Consider the following 12,257-nt stretch of genomic DNA (forward strand, 5'->3'; position numbering starts at 1 on the left):
TATGAAACTCTCTAATCTTTTATTGAACAGTTTTTCAATGATTTTAGAAATTTGTGGAAGTAAAGAAACAGGTCTATAATTTGTAAATAGATGTTTATCTCCAGTCTTATAAATTGGTGCAACTTTAGCTATTTTCATTTTGTTTGGAGATGTACCTGTTTGAAATGATAGGTTACTAATATACATTAATGGTCCTGAGATCTCATCAATAACCTTTTTTATCGTATCCATATCAATTCCGTTACAATCAGTTGAAGACTTTGATTTACATTTTTTCACGATTTTAACTATTTCCTCCTGTGTCACATTTCTGAGGAACATGGAGTTGGGATTTCGCTCTATGGTATCATTATAGTCCTCAATTGAAACTAGGTCTGGAATCCTTTCTTCCAATTTTGGTCCAATATTTACAAAGTAGTTATTAAAGCTTTCGACTACTTCCTTTATGTTGTCATTATGTTTATTTCCATCTAAGACATGGGTGTGAAACTCTGGCCCGCGGGCCAAACATTGGCCCACCGTTTAATTTCATTTGGCCCTTGAGGTAATATCAAATTAACATTAGAGCTGGCCCGCCGGTAACACCACATTCACCGCTAATACTCATACTTGCCAACCCTCCCGATTTTCCCGGGAGACTCCCGAAGTTTAGTGCCCTTCTCGAAAATCTCTCTGGGCAACCATTTTCCTGATTTGCACCCGGACAACAATATTGGTAGCGTGCTTTAAAGGCGATGCCTTTAGCGTCCTCTACAACATGCCGTCATGTCCTCTTTTCCTCCATATAAACAGCGTGCTGGCCAAGTCACATAATATATGTGGCTTTCACACACACATACTTGGCCAACAGCCATACAGGTCACACTGAGGGTGGCCGTATAAACAACTTTAACACTGTTACAAATATGCGCCACACTGTGAACCCACACCAAACAAGAATGACGAAACATATTTCGGGAGAACATCCGCACCGTAACACAACATAAACACAACAGAACAAATACCAAGAACCCTTTGCAGCACCAACTCTACAATATACCACCAAATCCCCGCCCACCTCATTTTAATTTTATTTTCAAATTTATTAGCCTGTGGAAAAAGTTAATGTTGGTATTTACCTCAGAAGGCTGCAAATAGAAAAGAGGCATTAATTTTTTAAGTTAAATTCTATTTAATATACCACTGAAGTTTTTTCCTTTGTTTTTTAAAAGTTGATTTTGCACTATTACGTTATATAAGCTCTGCCTGTTCCATGGGAGGAAGCCTGAGTACCCGGAGGGAACCCACGCAGTCACAGGGAGAACATGCAAACTCCACACAGAAAGAACCCAGGATTACTCAGGACCTTCGTATTGTGAGGCAGATGCACTAACCCCTGTTCCACCATGCTGCCATATTTAAGCCTTGCTTGTTTAATATTCATTACAAAACTTGTTTGGGTCCCTATTAAAAGGCAATGTGTTCAACCTTGGCCCGCGGATTTGTTCAGTTTTAAATTTTGGCCCACTCTGTATTTGAGTTTGACACCCCTGATCTAAGAAGTATTGGGGGTAATCCCTCTTAGTGCCATTTTTAATAATGCTATTGAGAATGCCCCATGTTGCTCTCATGTAATATTCTTTTCTACATGATCGTAGTATGTTTGTTATCTTGTTTTTATACTTTTTGTACTTAACTTCTGCCTCTGTAGTTCTTTGTACTATAAATTTTCTATATAGCGTATTCTTCTTCTTACAAGCATTGTTTAATCCTTTTGTCATCCATGGTTGATTATTCTTTCTCTGTTTACTACTGAGTTATCTCCATGGACAATGTTTGTCATAAAGTATTATGAACTTGTTTAAGAAATGTTCGTATGCTTCATCAACCTCTTTTTCATTGTACACATTGTCCCAATCCTGCTTTTGTTGCTCCATTTTGAAAGCAATCATCCTCTTCTCTGTGCACAGTCTTTGAAATGTCCTTTTGTCTTCCATGTTCTTTTTGCAGTTTCCATCATATATTGTAAAAACTGGCAGATGATCCCTAAAGTCGGTTATAAGTAGACCACTTGTGGTGTTATTATCAAAATCATTGGTAAAAATATGATCAATAAGTGTGGCACAGTGTCCTGTGATGCTGCTTGGCTTTGTGATTTTAGGATATAAACTGATGCTGTACATTGTATCAATGAAGTCATCAATAGACCTTTGCTTGTTAGGGTTCAATAAGTCAATATTAAAGTCACCGCATAAGAAAATTATTTTTTGACCATTGTCCATGTAAGTTGCCTTGATCCATTCTTCAAATGTTTCTATACTTGACTTAGGTGATCTATATATACAACTGATTACTATGTTTTTGCTATTTTCCAGACATATTTCAATGGTAATACATTCTAAGATATTATCTATAGCTAATGACATGTTTTTTACCACTTTGAGGTTCGGGTTCTTCATCACATACACAACTACTCCTCCTCCATTTTTGTTGGCTCTGTTGATGTAGTTTAGTTCATATCTTTCCAGATCAAAATCTATTCCTTTTTTATCATCAATCCATGTTTCTGTGACGGCGATCACTTTGAAGGGTTTTTTGATGTATTTCAAAAAGTTCTTAATGTTGTTGTAGTTTGCATACAAGCTTCTGCTATTAAAATGAACAATTGACAATTTGTTATCACTTTTAATGATGCTATTGTATTGCTCATCTTTGTAATAAAAACAATTATTACTAATGTGGGGGAAAAAAATTGTATCTGGATCTATATCGTTTTCCAAATCCTGGTTTTTGTGCTCTTTGTTGCAGAAGTTTTGTAGTTCCATATTTCCTTGCTCAACAATCTTTGATGTCGTTTCAATAATGTCTATAAGTGTAGATGGAAGCAGTCCTGAATCTAGGTCTTCTTTTTTAGTCGTCCCTTGCAGCGTAGTAGTGTTGATGTTGAATTTAGGTGCTTGTTTTCTGTCAGAGTCCATTATCATCATTGCTGTGGAAGCTGTGTAAACTTCAAATTTGTCCAGGTCTTTGATGTCATTGACAACAATTACTCTTGCTTCTGGACCTCCATTCAGCTTGATGTAGATTTTACAGTTGGCGCTCCAAGTTCCCTGGATTTTTCCCTGCTTTCTCAAGTTGCGTGCTTTCTTGGCGATTCCAGCATTATGTTTAGTGAGATGCTCATTCATGTACACATTTGTTCCCTTCAGCTTCTTTCCCTGTCTCAGCAATGCCATTTTAGATGTTCTGTTTACGAGTTTCACGAGCACGACTGGAGTGGCGTTGTTGTCTCTTCTGTTCAGTGGGATGCATGTTTCGATGGTAATAATATCGATTTCAATTTCCTTTGATTGCAGAGAGTTGACCACTTGCTGTTCTGCCGAGACAAGGTCCATTTCATCTGGTTCACCTTCATTATTCACAGCCTTCGCATAGGATCTTGGTTTAATTCGGTGCCCTGTCACCATGATATCATTCATTCGTTTATCCTGCTCCATTTCATCTATGATATTCCACAGCATGGAGTTGTCTTCTTGAAGGGTCTTCATTTGTTGGCGCATATCTTCTTGAAAGGTCTTCAATTGTTGGCACATATCAGAGACTTCATTTTTTCTGGTGATGATTTGAGTTTGCAGACTTTTCACATCTTGTTTGTGTTCTTCCATTGCTTTTTTCAGATCGTTTTTTATTTCTTTCATTTCTTCTTTCATTTCTTTCCAATCTTCTTTTAATTCATGGAGTATTTTTAGTAGTACTCCTTCTTGATTCCCATCATGTCCTGTTTCCAGTCTCAAATCTTGGTCCCAGTTGTGTCCTGTGTCGGCTGACACGAAGGTTTTGGGTTTCAGTCTTCTCTTTAACTTTTGGCATTGTGGCAGATCGATGACATCAGTGACTCTTGTGTCTTAAACGGCAGTTACTTTAGCAACTTGCAGCACGTTTAACTTGTTTGTTCCAACAATGCGTGCATTGCGTTGTTCACAGATCGATTTCAGGTGTTAGTCTGTCAACTTATAACACTGCGACGTTGGAAGCACTTTAAAACAGCTGTAAACTCGCCGTAGCTTTTGGTTGCTAGGCAACCGCTTTGAGCTGCGGTAAGGCGCCGATGGCTTGAGGCAAACGTCTCATCCAACTTGCCTCATTTCAGCGTATCAGTGCCTCACAACTGACCAAAATGAGGTCAAGGATGCCAGGTGACTCTCCTGTGGCTGTGATCGCAAATCAGTGGTCAAAATCTTCAGAATAAATAAAAAGTCCGGTAGCAAAAGCGGAGCCTTTTTCTTTTGTGTCCTTTCTCGTGAACAGGAAGTGACGTATTAGTGAGTTTAATAGTACCTGATAGTCGGAGGGGTGTGTCCACGGGTGTCTTGAGGCCAGTCTCTGAGGGAAGTCGACGGCAGCTGTATGGATGGCGCAAGTTCAGCTGATCTCCGGTAAGAGGTGACTTTTTAACCACAATTTTCTCACCGAAACCTGCTGGTTGACATTTGGTCGGGATCCATGTTTGCTGGACCGCTCTGATCCATAGTAAAGTTTCACCTCCGGGAATTTTAAACAAGGAATCACCGTGTGTTTGTGTGGCTAAAGGTTAAAGCTTCCCAACTCCATCTTTCTACTTTGACTTCTCCATTATTAATTGAACAAATTGCAAAAGATTCAGCAACACAGATGTCCAAAATACTGTGTAATTACGCCGTTAAAGCAGACAACTTTTAGCTGTGTGTGGTGCACCGCTAATATTTCCTTACAGTCCGTGACGTTTTCACCAATAAACTCCGCAGGAAATTTAAAATTGCAATTTAGTAAACTAAACCGTCCGTATTGGCATGTGTTGCAATGTTAATATTTCATCATTGATATATAAACTATCAGACTGTGTGGTCGCTAGTAGTGGCTTTCAGTAGGCCTTTAAATGAGTGCTTGTGTCAGAGTCTTAAGTGTATTTCTACCCACCAGCGGGGTGATCCTACTATATAAGAAGTAAGGGTGTACGGAATGCCGGTATTGGTAAAGTACCGTGATACTATCCATCCATCCATTTTCTACTGCTTGTCACGTTTGGGGTCGTGGCGGGTGTTGGACCCCATCTCAACTGCATTAATCATATTCGGTACTAAACCGCCTCTAAAAAGTACTACTTCTATGTTTACATCAAAATGTTTTGCCATCACATCTTCTTTCGTTTTTTTATTTGTAATTATTTATATTATGTTTATAAACTCAGGAAAAATGTCACTGGACACATGAGGACTTTGAATATGACCAATATATGATCCTGTAACTACTTGGTATCAGATTGATACCCACATTTATGGTATCATCCAAAACTAATGTAAAGTATCCAAACAACAGAAACATAAGTGATTATTACATTTTAACAGAAGTGTAGGTAGAACATGTTAAAACAGAAAATAAGCAGATATTTACAGTTAATTGATAAGTAAATTAATAATCCATTTTTTACCACTTGTCCTTAATAATTTTGACCTAATAATAATAGAATATAAATGACACAATATGTTACTGGATACGTCAACAGACTAAATTATGAGCTTTTCTTTATATACTTACTACTAAAAGACAAGTTGTCCAGTATGTTCACAAACTTGCAATAGGAAACATGTTTAATGTACCCCAAAACAAATGTTATTTTAAAAAAGCCAATAAAGCACTTTTCTGTGATCCCTTTTTTTTAGAAAAGTATCAAAATACATTTTTGTACAGGTCTCGGTACCAAAATATTGGTATCGGGACAACATTAGTAAGAATATAATTTGTCGGTTGATTCTTTCACTACCTGAGTAGTCATTTTTTCACTGGAGAGATTAGTCTCTACGATGCAGCCAAGAAAGTTAATCTAATTTTTGTTTGTTATAATATTGTCGCCCACTTTGACTGTGAAGTTATTTACTTTTCTGAGGTTAGGAATTGACCCAAAGACCTGTGTACTTGCAAGTACCGAGGCAAGTCTTATTTCGGCAGTTTGTCATTGAAAGCCTTGCTAGTCTTGGTCTTGAGGATTGTAGCTTCGCTTGTTTTGTGGCCGTTAGCCTCGGTTCTGTTCTTTATGGGTACAGAAAATGATGGAATGATCACTTAAGCCTCATACAGTAGTTCCAGTTGTGGTGATCTGAGACTGGTCAGAAGTAACAAGGAGGTCTATGAAGGTTTAAAAGAACTCACTCACCCTGGTAGTTTGCTTAATGAGCTAAGTGAGACAATGTTGGTGGCACAGTTTAGTGAACGTTTTAAAAATGGGTGCATCCTTTCAGGACATATCTGTGTTCCAGTCCCCAAGAAGTAAACCTGTATCAACATGTTTACACTAAACTCACACACTCACAAGATACATTTTATACTGTAATCAAATCTAATTATTTCACGTCATGATTCTGACCTACATGCATCAATAAGTGAAAGTAAACATTTATTTTCAGTAACCAAAGTAGTCAACACTTGTTTTATTAAAAGCACATAAAGGTGACTGACTTTCCTTCAGCGTGTCGTAGATGGTCTCCAATTCCTAAAGAGGAATTGTTGATGAAGATACTCCATAAAACAGCACATAGTAAAACATGTTTTGGTAAAAGTTCCTTTTGGCCCAGCCAACAAAATGACCTCAAGAAAGTATGTTGCATGATAACAAAAACATACCATGAATGTTTTTTTTGTTTTTTTAGTGATTTTGGAATTATATTTTTTTTATTTCCATGATATTGAAGTTATGGTAATGACAATATCATTATAATATTATGGTTAAGTTTACTGATCAAGTTTAGGTGTCATAGACCGTATACACAAAACAATATTTACCCACTTTACATCAGTGAAGTTAAGAATGCTTCAATCAATGCTGCCTCGTACTTATACAAACTTTTCAAATTGCCCTCCATCAAATTTCCAAGTCTGTTTGTGTACTCACTACCACTTTTGAATTATTTTAGGAAAAAAGTAGGTATTTCCAGTGTTTTTATTGGTTGTTTTGCTACACACTTTTAACACAACACACAAAAGAACACAAATCATGTCATTGTGTTAACAGTGTCAGTTCAAAACTATTTCTATACTCTCTTTATCTTATTTACTTATTTACCCAACAGACGTCCAGCAGCCCCCTCACATTAAAGAGGAAGGGGAGGATCCACAGCCCCCCCACATTAAAGAGGAAGGGGAGGATCCACAGCCCCCCACATTAAAGAGGAAGAAGAGGATCCACAGCCCCCACACATTAAAGAGGAAGAAGAGGATCCACAGCCCCCCCCACATGAAAGAGGAAGAGGAGGAAGTGTGGATGAGTCAGGAGGGAGAGTGTCCTGTAGGGCAGGAGGAGGCTGATGTCAGCAAGTTTCCACTGACTGTTGTCTCTGTGAAGACTGAAGAGCATGAAGACAAACCACCTGAGTCCTCACAGCTTCATCACAGTCCAAGTAAGCTCAACATTATACAAGATTATACAAGAATGACAAACACATTTCGGGAGGACATTCTCACAGTAACACAACATAAAACAGAACAGAACAAATACCCACAATCCCATGCATCTGTGACTATTCGTGGCTACATTATACACCCCGCTAGCACCAAACCCTGCCCCCCCAACCCCGCCCACCTCAAGCGACACACGGGGGGCGGGGGGGGGGGGGGGGGAGGGTTGGTGCTAGCGGGGTGTATAATATAGCCAGGAATAGTCACGGATGCCTGGGATTGTGGGTATCTGTTCCGTTCGGTTTATGTTGTGTTACTATCAGGATGTCCTCCCGAAATGTGTTTGTCATTCTTGTTTGGTGTGGGTTCACAGTGTGGCGCATATTAATAAGAGTGTTAAAGTTGTTTATATCACAACCTTCAGTGTAACCTGTGTGGCTGTTGACTATATGCCTTGCAATCTCGTATGTGTGATGACAGAAGCGGCGAAATATATATATATATATATATATATATATATATATACACACACACACACACACACAGGACTGTCTCAGAAAATTATAATATTGTGATAAAGTCCTTTATTTTCTGTAATGAAACTAAAAACATGGAAATGTCAGACATTCTGGATGCATTACACATCAACTGAAATATTGCAAGCCTTTTATTATTTTAATATTGCTGATTATGGCATACAGCTTAAGAAAACTCAAAAATCCTATCTCAAAAAATGTGAACATTTCCTAGGACCAAGTAAAAAAAAAGATTTATAACAGCAAAACAAAATCAAATATTTGAAAATGTCAAATAATGCACTAAGTACTTGGTTGGGAATCCTTTCGCATGGATTACTGCATCAATGCGGCGTGGCATGGAGGCAATCGGCCTGTGGCATTGCTGAGGTGTTATGGATGCTCAGGATGCTTCGCTAGTGGCCTTAAACTCATTTGCATTATTGGGTCTGGTGTCTTACAGCTTCTTCTTCACAATACCCCACAAATTCTCTAAGGGGTTCAGGTCAGGGGAGTTGGCAGGCCAATCGCGGACAGTAATGCCATGGTCAGTACACCAGTTCCTGCTGGTTTTGGCAGATCATGCTGGAAGATGAAGTCATCATCTCCATAGAGCTTTACAACAGATGGAAGCATGGAGTGCTCTTGGTACACAGCTGCATTGACTGTAGACTTGATTAAACACAGTGGACCAAAACCAGCAGCTGACATGGCTCCCCAAACCATTGCTGACTGTGGGAACACACTGGAATTCAAGCAACTTGGATTTTGCTCCTCTCCAGCCTTCCTCCAGACTATAGCGCCTTGACTTCCAAATGAAATACAAAATTTGCTTTCTTCTGAAAACAGGACTTTAGACCACTCTGCATAACCGTGTGGTACGCCAGCTGCACTGAAGCAGACAAACGGGCGAATTAGAGGGTCATAAAGTTTGCACAAAAAATCATCGGCTGCCCCCTGCCCTCCCTGAAGCATTTACATAACTCCCGTTGCCTCAAGAAAGCAAAAACCATCACCAAAGACAGCACACACCCTGGCTACCACCTGTTCCACCTGCTACCATCAGGCAGGCGCTAGAGGTGCTACAGGTGCATCAGAGCCAGAACAAACAGGCTCAGAGACAGCTTCTTCTCCAGAGCTGTCACCATGTTAAAATCTAACTTATAATAATAATAATAATTCACCCCTGTACAATATCATGCCCTAATACCCTTCCAGTGCAATACTGATTGTTATTTATTACTTCCGTACTCTTGTCTTGTTCTGTATATTGTACAGTATTTTGTATTTCTACAGTGTGCTGTATATTGTACAGGATTGCTTGTTATTTTTATTGGATAGTTGTCTGTTTATTTCAATTGTTAGTTTTTCCTTTATTACCTCTTGTGTTATTTATTTCACCCCATATTTGTTCCCACAACCGCCACTCAAGTTGGAGTCTTTAATCTCGTTATATGCAAATATAATGACAATAAAGTCTATTTTATTCTATTCTATTCTAATTAGGCTTGCACGCTGTCAATTCAGGATATAGGGGGCGCTAAAGGCAGTGCCATTATGGCACTCCCTGAATATTGTTGATCTGGTAAAAATTGAAAGGGGCTTCGAGAGAATTGGTGCCCTGAAATTCAGGGGTCTCCCGGGAAAATTGGGGACGTGGGCAAGCATGACCTATCAAGCGCCGTTCAGATTAAACTCATGGGCCGCACCAACATAAAATTGTCACATCAAAGCGCGCGCCGCATAATAACGTATCGCGGATCGCAATTTTGCCCGCGGGCCGCATTTTTGAGACCCCTGCTCTAAACCTAAACCAAAATCATAATGATCAAAGACGTCCAGCACATTAAGGTGAGTTAAAGTTCATGAAAAGTTTTACTGTCAAACTCTTACAAACTGTTCTCAAACACCACACACATCATTGTTTTTGTTTTTCAAGATATAGATAGATGCTGTCTTTTGAATGTAGGTGGAGAAAATGAATAACTTTATAGGGGTGGGCCAAAGAAAAGGTAAACTAAATAAATGCATAACGTGGAGTGCTGTCTATTTGGCCTAACTCACCTGTGAATAGTTTGAATACTGCAAACTTCAATAAGTAACACCTCATTTGTGTTCTATGTTCTGCAGACGTCCAGCAGGTGTCAGCAGAGAGTCATGAAGAGATTCCCTCCAAGCAGCAGGAGTGGAGCTCCAGTGTGGGACAGAAGAAGCTCGAGCCCACTCATATAGAGGAAGAAGAGGAACTGTGGGAGCAGCTTCCAAGGTTGGAGGAGGTTAATGACGAAGATGATATAAAGTCAGAACCAGACAGCATCTTTGCTCCACTGTCAGACATGGACCACATGATGTCACACTCTTCTGATCACAGTGACCACATCCAAAAACCTTTGAAGAGTAAAAATGACTCTGAAGGTGATACGAGACATCACACTAACAACAAACACTTTGACTGCTCTGAATGTGAAAAATCTTTTAGACATAAGAGTAATTTTACAGTACACATGAGAACACATACTGGAGAGAAACCTTATACTTGCCCTGTTTGTAAGAAGAGTTTCTCCAGAAAGCAATACATGACCACACACATGACAATACATACTGGAGAGAAACCTTTTACTTGCTCTGTTTGTAAGAAGAGTTTCCCCAGAAAGAATGACATGACCACACACATGAGAACACATACTGGAGAGAAACCTTTTGCTTGCTCAATTTGTGCTAAAAGATTCAACGCTAAGAGTGTCATGATATTACACATGAAAACACACACAGGTGAGAAACCTTTCACTTGCTCTGTCTGTAAGAAGATTTTCATCAGTAAGCATCACATGACCACACACATGAGAACACACACTGGAGAGAAACCTTTTACTTGCTCCGTCTGTGAGAAGAGTTTCTCCTCAAAGCCAAACATGACCACACACATGAGAACACATACTGGAGAGAAACCTTTTATTTGCTCTGTTTGTAAGAAGAGTTTCTCCAGAAAGCAACACATGACCACACACATGAGGACACACACTGGTGAGAAACCTTTTCCTTGCTCTGTTTGTAAGAAGAGTTTCTCCATGAAGCCTGACATGACCACACACATGAGAATACATACTGGAGAGAAACCTTTTACTTGCCCTGTTTGCAAGAAGAGTTTCTCCAGAAAGCAATACATGACCACACACATGAGAACACACACTGGAGAGAAACCGATTGTGTGATAAAACATTAAGTTTTAAGCATCAGGTCAGTAATTACAAGTGTGTAACAGTCAAGGAAGCTGCAGGGATTTAAAAACACTTATAAACAGTGATTGTGCTAAATGTACTTTAAGAACACAGCATGATTAATATGAACGTATATTTTATGTTGAATGTTGTGCTTCTTATCTTCTACTCTTATATGTTGTCCTGGAATGACTTTTTAAGTTGTGTGCATTTATTGAATATTATAAATGTTTCTAAATTTTTATTCTAATTTCCCATTGTTAAAGAGAGGTCATATTTCTTTTTTTATTTTTTTCACACATTTGTTCCATTGCATTTTATTGATGTTATTCTCCAATTAAAAGTACGAATTAATAAAATTGTTAACAAAATTTGGACTCTGAGTTTGGACGCAGATTCATCATCATCATCAGAATACTGGACGAAACTTTGACATTAATTTTTTAATATAAGTGTGACCTCAATATTCCTCGATAATAAGACTAAAAATAGAGATTTAAGTACCATATTAGAGTGCCTCTTATAGATCTACCTCGCCACATTGTGAGAAGTGGGGGCTAGCAGATGCATGTTGCTATCATGTTTTAGCAGCGAGGAAGACAGCATTTGTGTTTACTTTTTTGTCGGATTCAAGTTTTAATGCTCTGCTGAATAAATTAATCACTATGCCGGCCAATATTAAGGATTATTTATATATATTTAAGAACAAATTCCCTACTTGACAGGTAGCAAAATGACTCCACAAAAAGTGAACTAGCAGCAGGACTCAGTAAATATTTTCTTAATTTTCTAATCAACTATAAAGAGTAACATCCATCCATTTCTACCGCTTATTCCCCTTTGGTGTTGCGAGGGGCGCTGCTGCCTACCTCAGCTACAATCGGGTGGAAGGTGGCATACACCCTGGACAAGTCGCCGTCTCATCGCAGGGCCAACACAGATGGACAGACAACATTCACACACTAGGGACCATTCAGTGTTGCCAATCAACCTATCCCAGGTGCATGTCTTTGAGGTGGGAGGGGCCTATCCCCAGGTGCATGTCTTTGGAGGTGGGAGGGGCCTATCCCCAGGTGCATGTCTTTGGAGGTGGGAGGAAGCTGGAGTACCCAGAGGG

General features: G+C 39.1%; 1 protein-coding gene across 1 annotated transcript in view; it reads left to right on the top strand.

Moving 5' to 3' along the window:
- The window catches only part of LOC133546695 (zinc finger protein 271-like), a 43,701-nt gene extending 32,184 nt beyond the window's left edge, over window positions 1-11,517 (top strand). Inside the window, exons 5-6 of the mRNA XM_061892490.1 lie at window positions 7,083-7,409; window positions 10,053-11,517. Of these exons, the coding sequence (XP_061748474.1) occupies window positions 7,083-7,409; window positions 10,053-11,134 (1,409 nt within the window). The 3' untranslated portion in view covers window positions 11,135-11,517. The remainder of the gene's footprint in view (window positions 1-7,082; window positions 7,410-10,052) is intronic.
- The last annotated feature ends 740 nt before the right edge of the window (window positions 11,518-12,257 follow it).

This window comes from Nerophis ophidion, unplaced genomic scaffold (assembly GCF_033978795.1).
Source record: "Nerophis ophidion isolate RoL-2023_Sa unplaced genomic scaffold, RoL_Noph_v1.0 HiC_scaffold_37, whole genome shotgun sequence".
NCBI lineage: Eukaryota > Metazoa > Chordata > Actinopteri > Syngnathiformes > Syngnathidae > Nerophis > Nerophis ophidion.